Source organism: Anomaloglossus baeobatrachus, chromosome 1 (genome assembly GCF_048569485.1).
Source record: "Anomaloglossus baeobatrachus isolate aAnoBae1 chromosome 1, aAnoBae1.hap1, whole genome shotgun sequence".
Classification (NCBI taxonomy): Eukaryota; Metazoa; Chordata; class Amphibia; order Anura; family Aromobatidae; genus Anomaloglossus; species Anomaloglossus baeobatrachus.
In genome coordinates this window covers 760,778,430-760,805,337 of record NC_134353.1, presented here as the reverse complement: position 1 = coordinate 760,805,337, position 26,908 = coordinate 760,778,430, and the positions used below count along the sequence as shown (strand labels likewise).

Genomic DNA, 26,908 nt, shown 5'->3' with positions numbered 1-26,908 from the left:
GTTTTTGCAACAGCTATTTCAGTTTCATATATCTAATAACTGATGGACTGAGTAATATTTCTGGATTGAAATGAGGTTTATTGTAGTAACAGAAAATGTGCAATCTGCATTTAAACAAAATTTGATCGGTGCAAAGTATGGGCACCCTTATCAATTTCTTGATTAGAACACTCCTAACTACTTTTTACTCACTTAATAAAGCACTAAATTGGTTTTGTAACCTCATTGAGCTTTGAACTTCATAGGCAGGTGTATACAATCATGAGAAAAGGTATTTAAGGTGGCCACTTGCAAGGTGTTCTCCTATTTGAATCTCCTATGAAGAGTGGCATCATGGGCTCCTCAAAACAACTCTCAAATGATGTGAAAACAAAGATTATTCAACATAGTTGTTCAGGGGAAGGATACAAAAAGTTGTCTCAGAGATTTAAACTGTCAGTTTCCACTGTGAGGAACATAGTAAGGAAATGGAAGAACACAGGTACAGTTCTTGTTAAGCCCAGAAGTGGCAGGTCAAGAAAAATATCAGAAAGGCAGAGAAGAAGAATGGTGAGAACAGTCAAGGACAATCCACAGACCACCTCCAAAGACCTGCAGCTTCATCTTGCTGCAGATGTTGTCAATGTGCATCGGTCAACAATACAGTGCACGTTGCACAAGGAGAAGCTGTATGGGAGAGTGATGCAAAAGAAGATGTTTCTGCAAGCACGCCACAGAGTCGCCTGAGGTATGCAAAAGCACATTTGGACAAGCCAGTTACATTCTGGAAGAAGGTCCTGTGGACTGATGAAACAAAGATTGAGTTGTTTGGTCATACATAAAGGCGTTATGCATGGAGGCAAAAAAACACGGCATTCCAAGAAATGCACTTGCTACCCACAGTAAAATTTGGTGGAGGTTCCATCATACTTTGGGGCTGTGTGGCCAATGCCGGCACCGGGAATCTTGTTAAAGTTGAGGGTTGCATGTATTCAACTCAGTACCAGCAGATTCTTGACAATAATGTGCAAAAATCAGTGACGAAGTTGAAGTTACGCAGGGGATGGATATTTCAGCAAGACAATGATCCAAAACACCGCTCCAAATCTACTCAGGCATTCATGCAGAGGAACAATTAAAATGTTCTGGAATGGCCATCCCAGTCCCCAGATCTGAATATCATTGAAAATCTGTGGGATGATTTGAAGCGGGCTGTCCATGCTTGGCGACCATCAAACTTAACTGAACTGGAATTGTTTTGTACACAGGAATGGTCAAATATACCTTCATCCTGGATCCAGGAACTCATTAAAAGCTACAGGAAGCGACTAGAGGCTGTTATTTGTGCAAAAGGAGGACCTACAGAATATTAATGTCACTTTTATGTTGAGGTGCCCATACTTTTGCACCGGTCAAATTTTGTTTAAATGCGGATTGCACATTTCAATCCAGAAATATTACTGAGTCCATCAGTTATTAGATATATGAAACTGAAATAGCTGTTGCAAAAACCCAAGTTGTTATAAAGAAAAAAGGTTAACATTAATAGGGGTGCCCAAACTTTTTCATATGACTGTATGCAAACCACTCACGCGAGCATCGTTGTGCTCGGGTACGCTCGGTGCTCACCCCAGTGTGAGCCGCTTGCAGTGTTTGAACAGCTCACACTTCGAGAAACAACAGCATGATCGGATGTAGTGTGCACAAAAAAAAAAATAATGGAAAAAACATGCCCCCACCCACACCCGGAAGTGTTCTGTTTTTGGCTGGCTATATGTGGATGGCGACCTGAACTGCCAATTAGTGAAGTTCCATTGAAGTTCAGCTCATGTCCAGGTTCCAAACCAAACTTAATCTATAGTCCGGCTGAACCTGCCGAACCGAACTTCCACGGGTCCACTCATCTCTAATCTTGGGAGCAATATCTGCCATGTTGATAGATTAGGTTTTCCTTGCCACCAGTGTATTAATTCTTTTTTTATGGCAAACTATATGCCAGCTTCAATCTAAAGCTGGGTTCACACATAGCGACAATGACAACGACGTCGCTGTTACATCACCATTTGCTGTGACACAAGCCGGCGCTGGCAGCGAGAGCGGCGGATGCTGGTAACGAAGGTAAATATCGGGTAACCAGGGAAAGGTCTTCCCTTGGTTACCCAATGTTTACCCTGGTTACAGCTTACCGCAGGCTGCCAGTCGCTGGCTCCCTGCTCCCTGCTCGCTTCAGTTCGTCGCTCTCTTGCTGTCACACAGAGCGATGTGTGCGTCACAGCGGGAGAGCGACGACCAAAAAATGAAGCTGTACATTCAGCAACGACCGGTGACCTCACAGCAGGGGCCAGGTCGTTGCTGGATGTCACACACAGCGACGGGACATCGCTGCAATGTCACAGAAAATGGTGACGTAGCAGCGATGTCATTGTCGTCGTCACTGTGTGTGACACCACCCTAACTGGCTGTTATCATTTACTACCATAATATATTTACAAAAATTGCATAGAGACAGAAAACTGCCTGTTCCACGTGGCACTTGACAGTTTTTGACTGATCTGCATTATTTGCCTTACTAGAAATATTATCATCATCATCACCATCATCATCATCAACAAAAGTAAACTGTTAGTTGAGGTCTCTAGGTCCAGGGTCTCTAAAGGTTAAATATCTGCAGATCGGTTCATTATAAAGCATGCATTTATGATGAGTACAAGAGGCATCACATAACTTCATGGGAATGTATAGAATGAGGACATTTCTCACTGCAATGGAAAGAATGCGTCAGAGGAACAAATAGATGTTTTACGTGGATTATAGCTGCTGATCAGCTTCACTTCTCAAAGCAAATGTTTGACTTTACCTTCACGACTTCCCTATAAATACATGCATTGTGTGTGCCAGGGAGATTTACTATGTACTACAACTGTGATGCGAAGACTATGTGTTTTCAGTCTGAGTGTAGTCTGGGATAACAACTGACCACATTCTAACCAGTAGCGCTGTGCAGCTGAGCGTTTATTTACTTGGATCGAATATCCACATGAAAATACTCACAGCATTCACTAATCACTAGTCCTCTGAGACTCCCCTACTCAAGTCTATGGGTGGGCAAAAACAATTGGATTCTATACTGATCAGTTGTATGGCATCTCTGTTTAACAGATACATTACAATTCTTTAACATAGAAACTGTATTTGTTCTTATTAATTGTAATAACTGCTGAGTATAGAATGCATATGGATGACAATACAGAATAAATAATGTCTATATTTCTTTGGATGAAAATCAGATGACTTTTTTATTCACTTGTATGGACTTCACGTAAATGTTACTATCAGTTTAGAGCCCACTAGATATTAAAAGAAAATCAAAAGAAACAGAAACAAAGATTACAAAAATAAACAATGGAATAAAAATCCATTTAACCTCTTAATGATCCATGACGAACCTACATCTGTCCCTGCACATGTCGGCTGATCTGATCAAGCAACATGTGCTTTTAACAGCCACTATAAGGATGTGCTCACATGAGCGTATGACTCAGACGAGTGCGATGCGAGAAAATCTCGAATTGCACTCGGACCAATGTTAGTCAATGAGGGAGAGCAGATGGTCAGCTTTTTTCTCATCCACATTCAGAATGCTGCGATTGTCAGCGAGAGACGTGTCATTCGAACCTATATAAGTCTAAGGATGCCAGTGAAACATTGGACTACACTCGGATGATATGTGAGTATTGTGCGATACACACATCAGCTGACATTGGAGGAGATGGGGAGATTAATCTCCCCTTCTCCTCAGCAGCTGAGACCCGATCGCAGGATCGGATCACAGTTGCATGACACTTGGCTCACACTGGCAGCACAGCAGGAGCCGAAGGTTATTAGCATATCGCATCCGATGCACTTGCATCAGATGCTATACGATCATGTGAATGCAGCCTTAGACTGGAGATCTGACCCCAACTGTTAACAAGATAAATCCTGCTGTCAATCTCTGCAGGATTTACCACACGCCAGTGGGGAGCACGTTGTTTCCCGCTCCCATCGGCGCTCCTGTGACATGATTATGGGGCACCGATAGGTTGTCATGACAGACGGGGGTCAACTGATGACCCCTGTGTCTGTCATGACGATCCTCCTGTGAATGCCGGCTGTGAGTTGACGTTCATAGCAGATTGTGATTTCTGCTATATAGGTTCCCTAAGGGGACTAGTAAAAAATAAAAAAAAAAGGTTTAAAAAATATGAAAAAAAATACCCATTGCCCCATTGAAAATAAAAACATAAAAAATTTAAAAAACATATTTGGTATCGCTGCATTCAGAAATGACCGATATATCAAAATATCAAATCAATTAATCTGATTGGCAAAGATAACGAGGAAAAGAACATAAAAATGCCAGAATTGCAGTTCTTCAGCCTCCACAACAGAAAAAATGTAATAACAGGCAAGCAAAACAAAATAATATCCCAAAATAATATCAATAAAAGCATCAGCTTGAGGTGCAAAAAAGGCCTGTACAGCCCCAGATCCTGAAAATTGAAAATGGTACGTTGTGACAATTTCTGATTATTTTTTACCACTTACTGTAAATAAAACAAAAATTCTACATGTTTGGTGTCTACTTAATCAAACTGAAATGGAGAACCATATTACCAGGTCAGTTTTAAGTAAAAATCTTCCAAAACAATTGTAGACTTTCACTTTTTTCCTATTTTGCCACACTTGGAATTTTTTCCTACTTACCATTACACCACATGATAAAATGAATGGATTCATTCAAAAGTACACCATATCCCGCAAAAAATCAAGTCCTCACACGGGTATATTGACAAATAAATGTAAAATTATGGTTCTTGGCATAAGGGGAGGTAAAAACTAAAGTGCAAAGCCGAAAAATCGTCAGGTCTTAAAGGGGTTAAATGAAAAACTATCAGAGATGAGTGAGAGTGAGACGGAAACCATCCATTTAAGATGGCAGATGATTGTGTTACTCTTCTCACATTGGTTGATGATTTGTGACGGTGGTTTTCTTATAGAAATACAGCTTTTAATATTCTGATAACAGGTCTCTGCACTGAAGACAATTCATACATGACTTTTCTCACGTCTGCCAAACCATTTTCTAAAAACAGCCAAAAATGGCAGAAAGCCACTGAGGTTTCAAGTGGGCTACTGGGATGATCTTTCCACTGAATATATTCAGAAAACTTCCATCTTCTGAGCCAAGACAGGCTGTGAAAGGAAGGAAAAACATTTCACAGGAAGGGCGTATGGGTGTGGAAACCATGAATATGATCTCAGTCTATGTTTCTACAGAGGCTATGGTTTGGAACAAATAATTTCCAATTCCCTCTTCATGGCTGTAAGAATAAATCGTGAGATCCAAAATTAAAACAAGAAATATAGCCCCATTCCAACACAACCACCAACTTTCATCAAATCAGAACATGAAAAACATAGAATAGTTTTTTCTCTACTCCATGTCATGTGCTATGGGCCATTTGTCATTACCCCATAACTTTCTATGACATATTACATGGACAATGTATTTAGTGACAGCTAAAATGCAGTAATGTCATAGCGAAGGGATAATTCACACAGTACTGTCACATCATAGAGACATACAAATAGCATCTTCACAAGGAAGACAATGGGGCCTCTAGTGCCAACCATTAGAGGTAACCATCTTGGAAGTCAATATTGATTCTTTAATGAGACTTGCCACATGACTTAAGGCCCCGTCACACTAAGCAACATCGCTAGCAACATCGCTGCTAACGAACAACTTTTGTGATGTTGCTAGTGATGTTGCTGTGTGTGACATCCAGCAACAACCTGGCCCCTGCTGTGAGGTCGTTGGTTGTTGCTGAATGTCCTGGGCCATTTTTTAGTTGTTGCTGTCCCGCTGTGAAGCACAGATCGCTGTGTGTGACAGCGAGACAGCAACAACTAAATGTGCAGGCAGCAGGAGCCGGCTTCTGCGGAGGCTGGTAACCAATGTAAACATCGGGTAACCAAGAAGCCCTGTCCTTGGTTACCCGATATTTACCTTTATTACCAGCCTCCTCCGCTCTCACTGTCAGTGCCGGCTCCTGCTCTGTGCACATGTAGCTGCAGCACACATCGGGTTAATTAACCCGATGTGTGCTGTAACTAGGAGAGCAGGGAGCCAGCGCTAAGCATTGTGCGCTGCTCCCTGCTCTGTGCACATTTAGCTGCAGCACACATCGGGTAATTAACCCGATGTGTGCTGTAACTAGGAGAGCAGGGAGCCAGCGCTAAGCATTGTGCGCTGCTCCCTGCTCTGTGCACATTTAGCTGCAGCACACATCGGGCAATTAACCCGATGTGTGCTGTAACTAGGAGAGCAGGGAGCCAGCGCTCAGTGTGCGCTGCTCCCTGCTCTCTGCACGTGTAGCTGCGTGCGGTGTTAACCAAGGTAAATATCGGGTTGGTTACCCGATATTTACCTTAGTTACTAAGCGCAGCAACTTCCACGCGGCGCTGGGGGCTGGTCACTGGTTGCTGGTGAGCTCACCAGCAACTTGTGTAGCGACGCTCCAGCGATCCCTGCCAGGTCAGGTTGCTGGTGGGATCGCTGGAGCGTCGCAGTGTGACATCTCACCAGCAACCACCTAGCAACTTACCAGCGATCCCTATCGTTGTTGGGATCGCTGGTAAGTTGCTTAGTGTGACTGGACCTTTAGTGTATAAAGCCAAGCCAAAATCTTCTCCAATTTGTAAACCACTTTTTTGGGGGTTCCTTGACACTACAAAATAGGAGACTGGTTGACTGATAGAGAGGCCCTTGACTGAAGTTCTTATGCAAAGTTGCATAAGAATGAGCATAGAAGCAGTGATGTACAAAGTAGAGGTGGGCTTGTTACAGATTTCACATCCGGATTCAGAGCTTTAAAGAGGTATTCCCATCGCCAAGATCCTATCTGAATATGTAGTAGATGTAATAATGATAATATTAGCTAATACCTCCAATTAGAAATGTAGTATAGTTCTTCTGATATAGCCATGTCTCTTACATCATGTGCAGGGCATTACAGTAGCTTCGATATCTATTGTTATGAATACTAGCAACTAACTAAAAGGTGCTTTACATGCTGCAACATCACTAATGATATATCATCGGGGTCACGTCGTTAGTGACGCACATCTGGCGCCGTTACCAACATCGCAGCGTGTTACATCAAGGAGCGATGATCAACGATCGCAAAAATGTCAAAAATCGTTGATTGTTGACACGTTGCTCCTTTTCATAATATCGTTGGTGGTGCATGCCGCTGGTTGTTCGTCGTTCCTGCGGCGTCACACACCGCTATGTGTGACGCCACAGGAACGACGAACATCTCCTTACCTGCGTCCACCGGCCATGAGGAAGGAAGGAGGTGGGCGGCATGTTCCGGCCGCTCATCTCCGCCCCTCCTCTGCTATTGGGCGGTCGCTTAGTGACGCCGCAGTGACGTCGCTGTGACCCGTCCTTAAAGGAGGGATTGTACGGCGGTCACAGCGACGTCGCTGAACAGGTATTTGCAGTGACGCTGCCGTAGCGATAATGTTCGCTACGGCAGTGATCACCAAATGTAGCACGAACGACGGGGGCGGGTGCTATCGTGCACGACATCGCTAGCTATCGCTAGCGATGTCGCAACGTGTAAAGCACCCTTAACTGTCACCAAATACGTGGTTGTAACCATGGAGCTTAGGTATCCATGGTTATCAGGAGAACTATACTACATTTCTAATTGGCAGGTTTTTGCTAATATTATTACACCTATAACATATTGGGATAGGATCTTGGAGATGGGATTAACCCTTTAAATTCTGCCCTTGAGTACACTTTGGAGAATGTATGAAAGCATACACCTTAATATACTGCTATGTTCGTGCTAATACCTGTGTTATGACTTTAAAAAGCAGATTTAGAAAATTACAAATTCTATTATGTTGATTGTCCTGTTCCCATGACATTATCCAAATATCAGTAATTACAACTGAATTTTTTATTATCTGTTCCAGTAATGAAGGAAATCCATTACTTCAAATTGAAGTGGAGCCAACATCTGAGGTAAATAATCGCACTGATTTACATAAGTCTTGAAGGACGGCAAAATTTAATATTGTTTTTCTTACTGTATGCTACAAATTTCCATATGTTTATGGGACATACAGTATAATAATGATTTTGTACAGATGTAAGCACCATATAAGTTCGGCCTTTGTAAAATGTTTCTAATCACGCAGTGGTATATCTTGGGGTAAATTATGTAAAAGGCTTTTTCAATGTGGGACATTGATGACAAACTTACCATAAGATGCCGGTCCCACCGCTGTAACCTGCATCTGTCTTGAGAACAGGGCCGCACTGTGCTCTGTCAGGAATGGAGAAGTGGCCTCACGGTTATCATGAATTTTTATACAAGCTCTAACAATTGCCGACTATATCATCCTGTATATATGCCATAAGTGTCCCAGATCAGACAAACCTTTTAATGTAAAAAGTACCTGTTACAAACCAATCAGGCCAGAAATAGCTGCACAATAGTCCAGAATCATGCGTGGACTGAGTGACGTTGGACCTGTTTCATAGTAGAGCGGACTTTTCTTACCAATATGCTGCCCATATTCAGATGACAGCACAGCATTAAAGTGAGTCTGTCACCCCCGAACTGCCTAAACATTTATATAGGAGACTTAGCCCCTATTTAAATCATACTACGAAAGTATAGCTTAACTTAATATTTTCTTAGGCTATGTGCGCACTAGAGCTTTTTACCTGCGGATTTACCCACGGATTTGCCCCGGAAATTTCTTGAGAAATGTCTGCAATCTTTGTGCAGACATTTCCCATGAAATTCAATGAGAAAAAAAAATAGCTGTGCGCACTGTGCGGATTTTTCTCAAGAAAATTTCTTGAGAAAATTTTCTCGAGAAACTTTCTTGAGAAAATGTGCATGTCCATTAATTTCCGCAGGTACCTGCGGTATTCCGGGGGTATTCCGCAGGTAGCAATGATGTGCGGTATACCACCGGAATAGCCGCAAATTACCTGCGGGAATGCTCATCGCTGCCTGCGGTTTTGCAGGAAGCGATGTCATTATGCCAGGAAGAGGAAGCGGAGCAGAGTAAACACAGACGTCACACTCCCTGGACGCCGCACAGAAGCACTTCCGTGCGACCTCCAGGTCTGTCCCGTGCAGTCTGTGTCCTGCTCCGGCCTCGCGGCTGCCTGTACTGCAGGGTGTCAGTGTCTGCCCGCAGTGTCAGCAGCCTGTCACGCTGCAGCGCAGGCAGACACTGACACAGGCAGACACTGACACTGCACTGCAGGGTGTCAGTGTCTGCCCGCAGTGTCAGCAGCCTGTCACACGGCAGCGCAGGCAGACACTGACATCCTGCAGTGCTGGGAGCCGCGGGGATGACGATCGCTGCTGTCAGGAGGTGAGATCATTACCTGCTGTGACGATCTCCTGCCTCCTGACGTCAGCGCTGTCACTGCTGTCTATGCCCGTCTCGCGAGCGGCCCGAGACTGTCACTAGCGGTGACGTCACGGGCTCTCGCGATACTTCTGACAACGCGGCGGGCATAGAAGTCAGTGACAGCGCTGACATCAGCAGTACAGGAGATGATCACAGAAGGTAATGATCTCATCTATGCTCCTGATGGCAGCGCTCGTCATCCCCTGCAGTGACCTGAGCTGACCTATTGATGTTAGCTCAGGTCACTGCACAGCTCTCCCAGCCAATGGGGAACATTCTGTTCTTCATTGACTGGGGCAGCGACTATGGTATGGATCGCCGTGGGACCCCCCCTTATTGGATTACGCCGGATGTGGATTGATTGTTCTTTTAAATAAATTGGTTAAAGAGGGAATGTGGGGAGTGTTTTTTCAAATAAAACTTTTTTTGTTGTCTATTTTTTAATTATTACTGACTGGGTTGGTGATGTTGGGTATCTGATAGACGCCTGACCTCACCAACCCCAGGGCTTGATGCCAGGTGACATTACACATCTGGCATCAACCCCATATATTACCCCGTTTGCCAACGCACCAGGGCGCGGGATGAGCTGGGGCAAAGCGCCAGGATTGGCACGTCTAATGGATGCGCCACTTCTGGGGCGGCTGCGGCCTGCTATTTTTAGGCTGGGGAGTGTCCAATAACAGTGGACCTCCCTAGTCTGAGAATATCAGACCCCAGCTGTCCGCTTTACCTTGGCTGGTGATCCAATATGGGGGGGACCGCACGTTTGTTGTTTTAAATTATTTATATAATTTAAAATAACAGCGTGGGGTGCCCACTGTTTTGGATTATCAGCCAAGGTGAAGCTGCCAGCGGTGGTCTGCAGGCTGCAGCCGTCTGCTTTACCCTAGCTGGCTACAAAAAATGGGGGGACCTCACGTCGTTTTTTTTTAATTATTTATTTATTTTATGGCTAAATACAAGGCTAAGCACCCTTTAGTGCCACATGAAAGTCACTAAAGGGTGCCAGCTTAGAATATGCAGGGAGGTGGAACATTATATAGGTTTTTCTCATCTATCTATCTATCTATCCCTCTATCTATCTATCTATCTATCTATCTATCCATCTATCCCTCTATCTATCTATCCCTCTATCTATCTATCTATTCATCTATCTATCTATCTATCCCTCTATCTATCTATCTATTCATCTATCCATCTTTCCCTCTATCCATTATCTGTCTATCGATTATCTTTATTATTTATTGCAGGGACAAACCTGCGGTAAATCCGCAGTAAATCCGCGGCAAATCCGCGGCAAAACCGCATGCGGATTTGGTGCGGATTTTTTCCGCAGGTCCGGAAATCTTTCACTGGCAGAAGTTTCTCAAGAAATTTTCTTGAGAAACTTCACATTTCTAGTGCGCACATAGCCATAAAATGTTATTTGTAGTGATGAGCGAGTACTAAAAAGCTCGGGTGCTCGAGGCTCGGGCCGAGCATCCCAAGATACTCGTGTACTCGGCCCGAGCACTGAGCCCAATGTTATCCTAAGGGAGACCCGAGTATTTTTATGAAATGACCCCCGGCAGCATGTAGAAACCCTAAAAATGTCACAAAAGTCTCAGAAGAGTGCTCAAATGACATGGCAACAGCATGGGGAAGACCCCTTGAAGCATTTATCACTGAAAAGTCACAGCTGTGAACAATTTTGTCCGCGTTTTACGCCATTTTTACGGACTCACCAGAAAACCTTCCAAAATGACACCAAAATGAATTTTCATGGCGGAAATGTTAAGGGCACATACCCAATAGTGAGATAGAGCTGGTGTATGTTACTTTTGGAGATTACATGAAAGATTTTACGTGAAAACATTGTGTGGCACTCCGATGTCCCTGAGAAGAGACGTACATGAAGGCCTCTTGAGTCTAATGTGCCCATTTTGAGGAAGTGGATCTATTGTAGTATAGCCCTTTGGCAGGGCAGCCAAAAATTGGGAGGCTCCACATTGTCCCTGGATAGAGACGTGCATGAGGGCCTGTAACCCTGAAGTGTCCATTGTAAGGAAGTGGGTCTATTGTAGTATAGCCCTTTGGCAGGGCAGCCAAAAATTGGGAGGCTCCACGTTGTCCCTGGATAGAGACTTGCATGAGGGCCTGTAAACCTGAAGTGCCCATTGTAAGGAAGTGGGTCTATTGTAGTATAGCCCTTTGGCAGGACAGCCAAAAATTGGGAGGCTCCACGTTGTCCCTGGATAGAGACGTGCATGAGGGCCTGTAAACCTGAAGTGCCCATTGTAAGGAAGTGGATCTATTGTAGTATAGCCCTTTGGCAGGGCAGCCAAAAATTGGGAGGCTCCACGTTGTCCCTGGATAGAGACGTGCATGAGGGCCTGTAAACCTGAAGTGTCCATTGTCAGGAAGTGGGTGTATTGTAGTATAGCCCTTTGGCAGGGCAGCCAAAAATTGGGAGGCTCCACGTTGTCCCTGGATAGAGACGTGCATGAGGGCCTGTAAACCTGAAGTGCCCATTGTAAGGAAGTGGGTCTATTGTAGTATAGCCCTTTGGCAGGGCAGCCAAAAATTGGGAGGCTCCACGTTGTCCCTGGATAGAGACGTGCATGAGGGCCTGTAAACCTGAAGTGCCCATTGTAAGGAAGTGGGTGTATTGTAGTATAGCCCTTTGGCAGGGCAGCCAAAAATTGGGAGGCTCCACGTTGTCCCTGGATAGAGACGTGCATGAGGGCCTGTAAACCTGAAGTGTCCATTGTCAGGAAGTGGGTGTATTGTAGTATAGCCCTTTGGCAGGGCAGCCAAGCCAAAAATTGGGAGGCTCCACGTTGTCCCTGGATACAGACGTGCATGAGGGCCTGTAAACCTGAAGTGTCCATTGTCAGGAAGTGGGTGTATTGTAGTATAGCCCTTAGGCAGGCCAGCCAAAAATTGGGAGGCTCCACATTGTCCCTGGATAGAGACGTGCACGAGGGCCTCAAAACATTGTTCCCATTGCAAAGGAGCGGGTCTCCTGTCGTGAAACAAAGGCCTAACTATTGTAACGGTCATCATGGTGGCGCATGAGGAGAAGGAGGAGCAGTCCAGCGATTATCCAAAGTCCAGAAGTGTGTACCCATGGGTGAGTGGAGGTACATGGCAAATTCCCGTTTCAAACTGTAAATTACGCTCTCATTTGCTGGTGGTGTGGTGAAGTCTGGCCCAATCCAACCCTTGTTCATCTTGATCAGAGTCAGCCTGTCAGCATTTTCAGTTGACAGGCGGGTGCGTTTATCTGTAATGATTCCACCTGCGGCACTAAAAACACGCTCTAACAAAACGCTAGCGGCAGGGCAGGCCAGGACTTCCAAGGCGTAGAGAGCCAATTCATGCCACGTGTCCACCTTGGATACCCAATAATTGTAAGGCACAGAGGAATGTCGGAGTACAGTTGTTCGATCTGCAAGGTACTCCTTGAGCATCTGGGCAAACTTAGGATTTATTGTGGCACTACCCCGCACCTCAGGGGCTGTGGTACGTGAGGGGCTGAGAAAACTGTCCCACATCTTAAAGACTGTTCCCCTACCTCTGGCGGATTCGACTTGTGCCTCTCTCGGCTGTACGCCTTGGTTGTCCACTGATTCCTGACCTATGCCGCTAGCGTTTTGTGAGGGGAATGCTTTGCCTACTTCCGTGACTATGGCCTTCCGGAACTGCTGCATTTTGGTTGACCTCTCCGCCTCGGGAATAAGAGACATAAAGTTCTCCTTGTAGCGTGGGTCTAACAGTGTTACCAACCAGTAATGATTGTCGGCCAAGATGTTCTTAACGCGAGGGTCACGAGACAGGCAGCTTACCATAAAGTCAGCCATGTGCACCAGACTCTTAACAGCCAGTACTTCAGTATCCTGACCAACACGATGACTGAACATGCTGTCCTCCTCCTCCTCCTCATCTACCCTGTCCTCTGGCCAGCCACGCTGAACCGAGGATATGACTGGTGTGCATGTCATATCCTCAATTTGGCCGGAGAGTTGCTCCATGTCTTCATCCTCCTCCTCGTCATAGTCCTCCACTGCACGTTGTGATGAGACGAGGCTGTGCTGTGTGTTATCACCCACACCCACTACTGTTTCTTGCTGCAACTCATCGCGCTCCGCCTGCAATGCATCATGTTTGTTTTTGAGCAGAGACCGTTTTAGAAGGCAGAGAAGCGGTATGGTGACGCTAATAATGGCGTCATCACCACTCACCATCTTGGTGGAGTCCTCAAAGTTTTGGAGGATGGTACATAGGTCGGACATCCATCTCCACTCCTCAGGTGTTATGTGTGGAGTTTGACCCATTTCCTGACGGCTTAGGTGATGCAGGTACTCAACAACTGCCCTCTTCTGCTCACATATCCTGACCAACATGTGCAGAGTTGAATTCCAACGCGTGGGGACATCACACACCAGTCTGTGAGCCGGAAGATGCAAACGGCGCTGAAAGCCGGCAAGGCCGGCTGAAGCAGTAGGTGACTTTCGAAAATGTGCAGACAGGCGGCGAACTTTTACCAGCAGATCAGACAGCTCTGGGTATGACTTTAGAAACCGCTGAACCACGAGGTTGAGCACATGGGCCACGCATGGAACATGTGTCAGCTGGCCTCGCCTCAAAGACGCCACCAGGTTCCAGCCATTGTCACACACGACCTTTCCTGGCTTTAGGTTCAGAGGTGTGAGCCAGTGATCTGCCTGCTGTTTCAGAGCTGTCCACACCTCTTCTGCATTGTGGGGTTTGTCACCTATGCAGATTAGCTTCAGCACAGCCTGTTGCCGCTTCGCCGAGGCAGTGCTGCAGTGCTTCCAGCTTGGGACTGGTGTGGAGGGTAAAGTGGATGAGGATGCGCAGGAGGAGGCTGAAGAGCATGACATTCCGGAGCTGTAGAGTGTGGGTGAAACCCTGACTGAGGTAGGGCCTGCAAACCTTGGTGTGGGAAGGACGTGTTCCGTCCCTCGCTCAGACTGGGTCCTAGCTTCCACAATATTAACCCAGTGTGCCGTCAACGAGATGTAGCGGCCTTGCCCACAAGCACTTGTCCACGTGTCTGTGGTTAGGTGGACTTTGGGTGAAACAGCGTTGTTCAGGGCACGTGTGATGTTTTGTGACACGTGGTTATGCAACGCGGGGATGGCACACCGGGAGAAATAGTGGCGGCTGGGGACCGAGTATCGTGGGACAGCTGCCGCCATCAGGTCGCGGAATGCTTCTGTCTCCACCAGCCTAAAAGGCAACATTTCCAGCGCAAGCAGTCGCGAAATGTTAGCATTTAGAACTGTGGCATGTGGGGCGTTGGCAGTGTATTTGCGCCTGCGTTCAAAGGTTTGCTGAATGGATAACTGAACGCTGCGCTGGGACAAGGACGTGCTTGATGATGGTGTTATTTCTGCGTAGGCAACTGCAGGTGCAGGCCCGGAGGAGGCTTGTTCGCAGGCAGCATGGACAGGGGATTGGCTCGCATGCACAACAAGCGAAGACGTAGCAGTGACATCAGCAAGCACTGCTCCTCGACTCTGTTGTACTTCCCACAAAGTCGGGTGCTTGGCTGACATGTGCCTGATCATGCTGGTGGTGGTCAGGCTGCTAGTTTTGGTACCCCTGCTGATGCTGGCACGGCAGGTGTTGCAAATGGCCTTTTTAGAATCATCTGGAGCCAACTTAAAAAAGTGCCAGACTCGGGAAGACCTAACATTTGTACAGGCACCTTGTGTCGTGTTGTTGTTCCGGGGAACGGTTGCCTGACTTCTGCCTGGAGCCACCACCCTGCTTCTTAGGGTATGTGCGCACGTTGCTTTTTACCTGCTTTTTACCTGCTTTTTTGCTGCTTTTTCTTCTGCGCTGTTTAATGCCAAAATGGATGTGTTCTACTGTTCAAGCAAAGTCTATGGGAATTTGGGTTTCTTGTTCACACTATGTTGTTCAAAATGCTGCCTTTTTGTGGCAGAACTTTGGTCAAAAACTCAGCTTTGCAGTGCAAAACCCAAATGGCAAAAACAATTGACATGTTGCTTCTTTGAAAAGCTGAGTTTTTGACCAAAGTTCTGCCACAAAAAGGCAGCATTTTGAACAACATAGTGTGAACAAGAAACCCAAATTCCCATAGACTTTGCTTGAATAGAAAAACACATCCATTTTGGCATTAAACAGCGCAGAAGAAAAAGCAGCAAAAAAGCAGGTAAAAAGCAGGTAAAAAGCAACGTGCGCACATACCCTCACTGCCTTTTGGGATGCTACGCCTCCCTCCCCCTGTGCACTGCTGTCCTCGCTCTGCATATCCTCCTGCCAGGTTGGGTCAGTTACTGGATCATCCACCACGTCGTCTTCCTCTTCCGCACCCTGCTCCTCCTCCTGACTTCCTGACAATTGTGTCTCATCATCGTCCACCCCTTGTTGAGACACGTTGCCAACTTCGTGAGAACGTGGCTGCTCAAATATTTGGGCATCTGTACATACGATCTCCTCATGACCCACTTCAACATGAGCTGGCGAGAGGCCAGAATGTGCGAATGGAAACGTGAACAGCTCTTCCGAGTGTCCAAGTGTGGGATCAGTAATGTCCGAGGATGTGTACTCAGCCTTGTGGTAGGAAGGAGGATCAGGTTCTGAAATGTGCGGTGCAGTATCACGGCTACTGACACTTGACCGTGTGGAAGACAGAGTGTTTGTGGTGGTGCCAATCTGACTGGAAGCATTATCCGCTATCCAACTAATAACCTGTTGACACTGGTCTTGGTTCAAGAGTGGTGTACTGCTGCGGTCCCCAAGAATTTGGGACAGGACGTGCGAGTGACTAGATGTGGCCCTTTGTTGTGGCGAAATTAGAGCTTGCCCACGACCTCTGCCTCTGCCTGCACCACCATCACGTCCACTTCCTTGTTCCTTGCCAACGCCCTTGCGCATTTTGCAATGCTGTGCTGACGTGTATTCACTAGACTTGTGCGTTATATCCAAGTTTGTGCAAATCGTGCACCTGTACGCTGCCACCGACAGGCACACACGTGCGGTTTTTAAATGCAAGCACGGACGCACTAAGAACCTAACAGGTTTTTAGGAGCGACAATTACTGAGAAGTCTGACACTATCAGACACTGCTGACTGATGTGTATTATACACTAGACTTGTGCGTTATATAATAGTTTGTGCAAATCGTGCACCTGTACGCTGCCACCGACAGGCACACACGTGCGGTTTTTAAATGCAAGCACGGACGCACTAAGAACCTAACAGGTTTTTAGGAGCGACAATTACTGAGAAGTCTGACACTATCAGACACTGCTGACTGACGTGTATTATTCACTAGACTTGTGCGTTATATAATAGTTTGTGCAAAACGTGCACCTGTACGCTGCCACCGACAGGCACACACGTGCGTTTTTTAAATGCAAGCACGGACGCACTAAGAACCTAACAGGTTTTTAGGAGCGACAATTACTGAGAAGTCTGACACTATCTGGACTGTTTTAGACTGTGTACACCAGCCCCAGATATGATGATGAAGGCTGGTATACGGTCACCACTAGGAATGGCTATATACCCTGCCTGCCTGCCTGCCTGTATACTGCTACAATAGTCCTGACAAGGACTCTTCTGGTCACTTGCCTGTATTCCGACCTGGCTATACCCTGCCTGTATATAGCAACAATAGTCCTGAGAAGGACTCTGCTACTGTACTCCGACCTGGCTATACCCTGCCTGCCTGTATACAGCTATAATAGTCCTGAGAAGGACTTCTGGTCACACTGTTTGCAGCCCTGCTATGGAAATAGCTATAAAGGGCCGCAAACCTTTCCCTGAAGCAGAAACACTCTCCCTGCACTCACTGTCTGGATAGCTGTGTGCAGAGGACAGCGCGCCCGCCGGTATAAAGGCTCGGTCACGCTGTGCAGGCCGGCCAATCACTGCAATTCCACAACTAACAGGGCTGTGGCATTGCAGTGGTCTGCCAGCCAATCCCTGCATGAGGGCTGGCTCTCAAAAGAGCGCCAACATGCAGGGATGAAGACCACGAGTAGAGCACGAGTATTTCGAGATTACTCGGTCCCCGCCGAGTAGCCCGAGTACAGTGATACTCGTGCGAGTACCGAGTAGTGACAAGCATACTCGCTCATCACTAGTTATTTGATATGCAAATGAAGGCACTTTAGTGGTGGACTTGAGATGGCCTATGTGCTGGTACACCATCACGCCCTTCTATTTAGATAATAAAGGCGGTACATTGATTGACTTGTCTTCAATGGTCAGAGTCTCCTATCCACACCTGTGCACTGACACTCGATGATCGTGGCAACACACTCATAGTGTTAGTGCAGGCACACTCTGATGTCTCCTGCAAGGAGCCAGACATAATAGCACACTCACAGCGTATTGACACTATAAGCATGGTGCCACCATCATCCAGTGCCAGAGCGCAGACAGGAGACACAATGTTTTCTCTTGGCATTAAAGATAAATCAATTAATATAAGAAACAGGCTTGATTATGCAAATAGGAGGGTGTGACGGTGCACCAGGACATAGGCCACGCCAAAGGTGCACCAAAGTGCCCTCTTTTGCATTTCAAATAAAATTTAATTAAACATTAAGTTAAGCTCTACTTGCCTATAATGATGTAAAGGAAACATGTACATTTAAACCCAATGCCATGAGGAAAAGAACTTTAATCCTCCTGGCAGCATTCCATTTTCAGTCATGGGGGCGGTGCGCATGTTCACTCACCGGTCTGTGTATGTAGAACAGTGGCTAAAACCACCCCCGCACATGGACTGACAGTCGCTCAGAATTAGAGGAATCTGTCAGTCAGTCCGGAGGACATGGTTACAACCACCTCTGTCCATACACAGAGCAGTGTGCCGCCCCCGCGCCAGCAGCCGGGCCGCTCGCATCTGGATCCACGGTGGCTCGAGGGACCTCTGGACCCGGGGGTCGGGGTGGCGTGGCCACTCGGAATGAAGGGGGAATATTTACAGGGGAGGATGGGAAAAGTTCGGGACGCCACCCGTGGTGTGTGGTAAGGTGGAGTACCACCGCTGCAGTTGTGAGAACCCGGTGGCGATGGTGTGGGCAGCCAGGTTTTTAACCCCTCCACGGGTAGGGCAGATGCCCCGGGACTCGATGAGGGTGACGGGAAGGTGCCTTTGGGATGGTAAAGGTCACTTATATACTCAATCAGTCCAATAACGCTGACACCGACAACTGTGGTAAACCAAAGTTCTTGACACCGCTGCCGCTGGGAGGGAGGACGCCTGGATCCCGTGCCCGTTGGTGTTGCCTGTTAGTCTGTGACCTTTACCTTGGCACCTAGTGTTTTCTGGTTGGTCCCTTGAGTATAAAACTGGTCAGGTCCTGCTCACCAGTATGGCTAACTGGGTGAGCTTGCTCTCAGGGTTCACGCTTGGAATTTTCTGGACCGTATAGTGGGAAAGTCCTAGTACCCCGATTTTGGAGCGGGTGGAGAACGGACCTTGAAGGTTCCGTCCTCGTCAGGTAAATTGCCAGGATGCCTGAAACTACTTCCTGACCTAGGTTCCACGTACCTTGTCATGCCCTGGCCCCTGCACGGTGATGGCACAAGGCCGCCGGCTGTCCTCCTCGACAGTCCGTGCCCCTTGTCACGATCCCCTGCGCCCGGGGTCCAGCTCCTACCTGTAACGCCTGCCTGGATCAACAGACTCAGGGGGGATGTATTGGACAGACTAGAGGGAAGCCACTCACCAAGCAGGACCCCCAGAACCCTGAAACCCTTTAACCCCTATACAGGGATTTGGAATTACACAGGGCCCTAGAGATCACTACCTGTGGAAGGCTGCAGTCCGATGAGAGTAGTCGTCAGGCAGGGTCAAACCAGGAATAGCAGAACAGGGACAGAATTGGCAGACAAGAATGTAATCAGAAAACGGAGCAGAGGTCAAATCCGGATAGGGCAGCGAGGTACAAAAACAGCAGGCAGAAGGGTAGTCAGAAAACACGCAGAAGTCAGCACACAGGAATCACAAAACAGAATAGGGCGGACCAGGAGCCAGGAAATCAGAACTATCTCTGGCAGTGGTCATGTGACAGGAGGGGGAATAAGAAGGGTGTGGTGTCTTCCCATTGGCTGTAGCTGAACGCTGGCAACTTCAGCTGGAAGACACACGCCACCCACAGTCTGCCAGCGGTACTGCAGATCCCAAGATAACCCAGCCCAGTGGATGATCGGAGCCTGCGCCCACCGGTGCTACTGGCATCGACTCCTCTCCCATCACCATAACCATCCACGGCAGGAACACGATGTCACCTGGTGATCGGAGCAGAAGTTGCTGGAGCAGACTCCGGCGGTGACACTACCAAGCCCAGACCAACGTCTTCCACCTAGTAGTTCCAAGGAGCCCAGCTGCTGACCTCCTCTCACTTTCACCTCCAGCACTACACTGCTCTGCTCCTGACACTCCTGACCTCCCCTTAAACAACCCCCCAAGTGGGCGACCCTATTCCACTCAGGCCGTCCACTGGTGTGTCTGGTGGGTGTGGTGCAGAGTGTTCCTAGGATTTTGATTAGCTTGTTCTTGGCAACACCAAAGGTCAGGGACCCATATCTAAGGAGGAGGTGGATACTGTGCAGAAGGGCAGATTGCACAATACCCAGTGACGACCTGGTAGGCCAGGGCGTCACAGCAGCGCTACCCTTGTGGATGAAACCAGATTGTCACCAGGAGGAGTAATGTTCTTCTCCCAGCAGTGGGGCTTAATGTGCTGGTGCTGCGTAGGTTCAGAATGCTATAAACCTGCAGATTAACCCCATATCTGCAGTTAACATTTTTCCACATGACATGTTCATTTAAATAGGGGCTAGGTGCATTGTATAAATGTTTAGGCAACTTAATTGCCATTTTTGGAGATTCACGTAGCATTTATAATAGAAGGAAATAAATTGTTTATAACTGCAGAATATAAGACTATAAAGCATGGATGGACTGCCAGAGAGTGAGAGGTCCCTCAGGAGCTCCAGATTCTGGAGAATATTAACATATTGGCTTTTGCACTATATAAACCATGCAGTAGCTACTGTATCTCAGCGCTATCTGCTATATTTTCTTTTTGCTTTAAGTAGCTTTTAGTTTGTTTATTCCATGATAGATTCGGATTTACTTCCCTCAGCAATTTTATAGCGCTTTGTTGTTTATTTTTATTTTGTTTTAATGTTAATTTCAAAGTTTGCAAATTCAAATACTTTTAATTTTGTGCCCTCCAATTTAAAACAATACGACTGAAATCTGTCTGCTGAGGGTAATTCTGTGGTTTTATTTCTTTTCTGTTTTAGACAGGACCCCCAAAATCCTTTGAAGTGCTGCCAGACGTCCCAGCAGGGCACTATACTGATCATTGTTCTAATATGAAATATTTATTTTTGTTTTTCCATATTTGAACAATTCCGTACACATTAACTCCTAGTGCCTGAGGAGTCAAGATTATGATGGGAAGTGAACGGAACACTAACAGACGTATTTAGTCACAAATATTTAGAACCCAGGGCAGAATTTAAGACGATTTGGATGTAAATATGTAAATAAAATGAAACATTTAGGACTATACAAAGAAAGTCTTATTTAAGGGTTTTTCCGGGGAAACTCCAGTACTACCTCCCTGCTGTTGTCATCTTTGTCTACTTTGCCGCAATAATGATGCGCCATCTACACCTATGACTGCTGCAGCCAATCATTGACTTTAGTAGTATATGGCAAGAATACAGCTGAGGCTGATGATTTTTGGCAACTGTCATATGAGTAGATTGTGCGTCATTCCCATAGCCACGTAAGCAACAGATGGCACCGGAATGGTGGCGCTATAGTGGAAAACCCCTTTAAAAGTTGATTTCTTTGAATGTCTTTTTGATTTTATGGTCTTCTGATAAGCTGTTTGCTGATTGTTAATTATTCTTAGAACGAAGAAAGCAATGAGAAAGCAGACGAGTCTGAAGATGACTTTGAGGAGATGAACCACTTGTTACTTTCAGCCAGGAACTTTCCTCGCAAAGCCAGCCAAACCAGTATATTTTTGCAAGAATGGGACATTCCATTTGAGCAGCTGGAAATTGGGGAGATGATCGGCAAAGGTCGCTTTGGTTTAGTGTATCATGGACGTTGGCACGGAGAAGTGGCAATTAGGCTCATTGACATCGAGCGGGATAATGAAGACCAATTAAAGGCATTCAAACGGGAGGTAATGGCTTACCGACAAACACGACATGAGAATGTGGTACTCTTCATGGGAGCCTGCATGAGCCCTCCACACTTAGCAATCATCACCAGGTAATATTCTACTTCATATTTACAATTGCTTTGTGTTACAGCTTGTTTTATCCATATTTACTATTTATATTGTATTTTATCCCACATTGCTGCCACAAATACAGACTAGATAAATATTCTCTGCAAGTTTTTCAGTCTGTATTGGCCATTAGGAAAATGTTTTACGAATATACACTGGAGGAAATAAGTATTTGTTCTCTTGCTGATTTTGTAAGTTTGCCCACTGACAAAGACATGAACAGTCTGTAATTTTAAGGGTAGGTTAATTTTAACAGTGATTAATAGAATATCCAAAATAAAATCCAGAAAATCACAATGTATAAATTATATAAATATATTTGCATTTTGCAGAGAGAAATAAGTATTTGATCCTTCTGGCAAACAAGACTTAATACTTTGTGGCAAAACTCTTGTTGGCAAGCCCAGCAGTCAGACGTTTTTTGTAGTTGATGATGATGAGGTTTGCGCAAATGTCAGGGGGAATTTTGTTCCACTCCTCTGTGCATATCATCTCTGAATCATTAAGATTTTGAGGCTGACACTTGGCAACTCAGAACTTCATCTCCCTCCATAAGTTTTCTATGGGATTAAGGTCTGGAGACTTGTTAGGCCACTCCATGACATTAAAGGGCTTCTTTTTGAGACACTCCTTTGTTGCCTTGGCTGTATGTTTTGTGTCATTGTCATGCTGGAAGACCCAGCCAAGACCTATTTTTAATGTCCTGGAGGCGGGAGGGAGGTTGTCACTCAGGATTTTTTTATACATGGCTCCATTCATTGACCCATTGATGCGGTGAAGTAGTCCTGTGCTATTAGCAGAGAAACACCCCTAAAACATAATGTTTCCAACTCCATACTTGACAGTGGGGACATTGTTCTTTGGGTCATAGGCAGCATTTTTCTTCCTCCAAACATGGCAAGTTGAGTTAAGGCCAAATTTTTGTCTCATCTGACCACAGCACCTTCTCCAAATCACTCTCAGAATCATCCAGGTGTTCATTGGCAAATGTCAGATGGGCTTGCATATGTGCCTTCTTGATCAGTGGGACTTTGCGGCCACTGCAAGATTTTAATCCATTATGGCCTAATGTGTTACCAATGTTTTTCTTGGTGACAGTGGTCCCAGCTCCCTTGAGATCACTAACAAGTTCCCCCTATGTAGTGTTAGCCTGATCTCTCACCTTCCTCTTGATCCTGGATACCCCACAAGGTGAGATTTTGCATGGTGCCCCACATTGATGTCGATTGACACTCATTTTGTATTTGTTCCATTTTCTTACTATTGCACCAACAGTTCTCTCCTTCTTACCAAGCCTCTTACTTATGGTTTTGTAGCCCATTCCAGCCTTGTGCATGTTTATGATCTTGTCTTGACATTCTTAGAAAGCTCTTTGGTCATGCCCATGTTGTAGAGCATAGAGTCTGACTGATTACTTGAGTCTGTGGACAGGAGTCTTTTATACAGGTGACAATTTAAGACAGCTGTCTTTAATGCAGGTAACGAGTGATTAGGAGCATTTAACTGGTCTCTAGGAGCCAGAAATCTTAGGCTGCTTTCACACTTGCGTTGAACGGCATCCGTTGCATTGCGTTGTGTGACGGATGCAATGGATGCATTGCATATAGTGGCACAATGGATGCTACGGATCGTACAAAATAACGCAATCCGTTATAAGTTTTTTTTCTTGACTTTACACATCTGGGCATGCGCAGTTGTGTAAAGACGCATGCGTTAACGGAATCCGTCAAATGACGGATTCTAACTGAATCAGCCACCATAAGCGTGCACTATAAAAACAACAGACGCCGACGGAATCCTGCAGGTTGCGTTTTTTTTACACTCCGCCAAGCGCAGAAAAACGCTACACGCAGCGTTCCATCCGCCAGGCGGATGCAACACAGCATCCGTTGCTATCCGTAGCTAATAGAAGTCTATGAGGAATAAAATAGTTTCCTGCAACGGTTACCGTAATTCCTCTAGGCAGTGGATAGCAACGGATGCCGTTCAATGCAAGTGTGAAAGCAGCCTTAATGTGTGGTAGGGGATCAAATACTTATTTCTATGTGCAAAATGCAAATAAATTTATATAATTTATACAATGTGATTTTCTGGATTTTATTTTTGATATTCTATCAATCACTGTTAAAATTAACCTACCCTTAAAATTATAGACTGTTCATGTCTTTGTCAGTAGGAACACTTACAAAATCAGCAAGGGACCAAATAATTATTTCCCCACTGTAGATAATGCTAGAATATGCTTAGATCAATGCCTTCAGTATAGATAGAGCAATATACCAGCGGCCTTCCTATAATTATGGCCTGCGGCTGACACAAACTTCCTGTTTATTGCTCGTTTGGTAAGAAGGCTGTGAAACAGAAGCCAGAACTGATTGGCCGCGGGGATTGCGTGGTGTCACAATGTCACGTAAACACTGGGAGAGCAATCCGTGGCACTGCTGCAATGGCGCTGGTACGGGAGGTGAGTATAGGCTTTTTTTATTTTACCTAGGGGAAATATGTAGAACCCTTTTAATCTGTCCTAATGAGTGCCGTGGCTTGGCTCTTTCTCTAATTTTCATAGATTTGATGGCGAGTGCATCGCATAAGTTCAACCACTTCTTAAATAACTTGTTTAGTAAAATGGTGGCCAGTTTTCATAATATTCCAACTCAAGGGTCTCATGGGATAATCAAATATTTATGGCAACTCCTGATGATATTCCATTGGTGAACGATGAGGATAATCTTTGTAAGCAATAGCCAACTTTGCAAAGTTTTTTTTATTGCTCCAATACAGTATATGCACTTGCCTATCTTACCATTTTGTTTTTATGCGGATCTATTTTATCTTATTCCTTTCCTTCGGACCACACATGATTGAAGGGGAATCAGAGGGAGGAAAATAGCTTTGCATAGGAGCTTTGTAGAAAAAACGCCTTTAGAGTCAAGTCTATGCAAAGTTGATTTATATTCTCCATTTGCATTGGGCCATGGTTGAAACATATGATTTTATCCCTGTAAAATCAGTCCCTTGGTGATTCAAGTGGTCTCTCCTGTAAATTCGCTAAGCATTTCATCTGACTTTCCCTTGCTATCCAGACAGCTGTTCAGTATGGATACATGTTGGATATAACATTTCCCTTGAGAGTTCCTCTGCCAAAGTGAATGAGTTAGGCATTTTAGTATGTAAATAGCGCAATAGTTTACCTACATTTATCTATAATTTCACATGATTGGCGTTAATGCTTTGAAACCCTAATGAGTATTAGCGGTACTCTATTAGCTTTGAGTTAAAATAGTCTTGCCATCCTAACTCGTATCCTAATTATCGTAGTATGTATACAACTACCCACCAAGTGACCCACACATTGCCTTTGATGATGTTCTCCTGAGAGCGGAATATAATGATAATTACTTTATTCATATCCTCGTGTCTTTTTATGATTAAGGCACAATTATAGTAAGTATGCTGTGTTAACTTTATGGACTTAATTTCATACTAAAGTTAATTTTTATGCATTTCTAGCAAATATGGTTAAGCGATAACAGTGGTTCAGATGGATCATTATAATAGGATTGGGAATTCTTGTGTATAATTTATGAAGTGTTTCTGTACAGGAGATATTTATGCAGGACAGCAGTTATACATCACTAGGGGCAATTACACAAATGCAAGTCACCGGAAAGTACTTAATCATGGCCATGAACTTCAGAGCTTCTGATAAATTCTGTATGAAAGGAAAGGACAACCTTTCTGAATGCCCCTAAAGTGGAGTTTAGTGCGGTTATCACTCCGACTTCAGTGTAGATATGAGAGTTGTGCACATTGTGCTGTATTCACTCACAGAATGGATGGAATTACTCTTGGATCAAGAATGAGTCAACATTTGTTCAATTGGTTTTACTGTTTGGCATCAGTAGATGTCTTTAAATCAGCGTAGGACTTTTGACTGCAATGTTCTCACAACAGAGCGTACAGATGCTCAGCGTGTAGCACAGCACAAGAGTGACAACGAGGAAATCTTAGAGGGAAGGCTCTGGTGATAGAGAGAGGGGAGATGGGACACTACCTGCAACTCACCTCAGTCTGTACCCTAAGTTCTCTAATATCCATACATAGGTCCTTCCTCCCATCGTCATCATATGCTGTCCCATCGCATGCCCAAACTCACCCTGGCTAGTGAGAAGGCCGTCGAGAGATGGGACACTTCCTTCAACTCACCTCAATCTGTACCCTAAGTTCCCTAATGTCCATATACAGGTCCTTCCCCCTGTCACCATCACGTGCCTAGGCCCTCACTTGCCCAAACTCACCCTGGCTAGTGAGAAGGCTGTCGAGAGCACTAGTCTCACTAGTACAATAATACAACACAAGGTAAGAGAGACAGACAGAGGGAAACAAACACAAAAAGGAAAACTTTTTTTCTATGCAGCAAACCACCACCACTGCAATAGTCAAGACTCCTCAGCTTCTTCCAGAGACTGGCTTCTTCCAAAGTGGTCAGCATAAGAATGAGATTCTATATCCAGCATCAGTTGGTAAGACATGTGACTTTTTATAGCGAAGGGCAGTGGTCACAAAAGAACTGCACCTGAGATTAGTGCTACAAAGAACAGCCAGATAGGGAAGAATCCTTAACCTCTGCAGCACTAAGAGAAATAGATACATTCAAATACCAGTTGTAGACCTGCGAACAATGAGGAATAGTGACCTTCAGGTCTTACGCATACCAGAGGTATTCCCAGAGCGGGACACACTAACGACAAATGTGTAATAGTTCAGCAGCAGTTACAGGGTCATTAAAAGTACTGTACATTTAATATATGAAACATAATTTGTAGTGTCAAACATATCAGTTAGCGAGTTTGTGAGATTCACCAAGGGGTTTTATCAGACAGTCTTAATCCCATTAGTTGATGAATTGGCAAAATGTCCCAATTCCTCGGTGAATGCTGAAGTATGTTGGACTGGGACTTGCCTCTGAAGCTTTCCCTGTGGGTACTGCCTCAGAAAGTGAGGCCTGATCAAAGGCGCACATCAAGAGCCTCTCTCATTCTGCTGAACACAGCAGTGACATTCCCATGGCAGTTGTTTTTGGACACAGAATCTGTAAAAAAATCAACCAGACTGAC

The 26,908-nt window shown here is 45.4% G+C and overlaps 1 protein-coding gene across 2 annotated transcripts in view; it reads left to right on the top strand.

The window, feature by feature from the left end:
- Positions 1 to 26,908, top strand: part of KSR2 (kinase suppressor of ras 2) — a 724,223-nt gene that overhangs the window by 545,010 nt on the left and 152,305 nt on the right. For both annotated transcript variants that reach the window (XM_075324106.1, XM_075324115.1), the window contains exons 13-14: positions 8,014 to 8,062; positions 21,405 to 21,772. In XM_075324106.1, the coding sequence (XP_075180221.1) occupies positions 8,014 to 8,062; positions 21,405 to 21,772 (417 nt within the window). The remainder of the gene's footprint in view (positions 1 to 8,013; positions 8,063 to 21,404; positions 21,773 to 26,908) is intronic.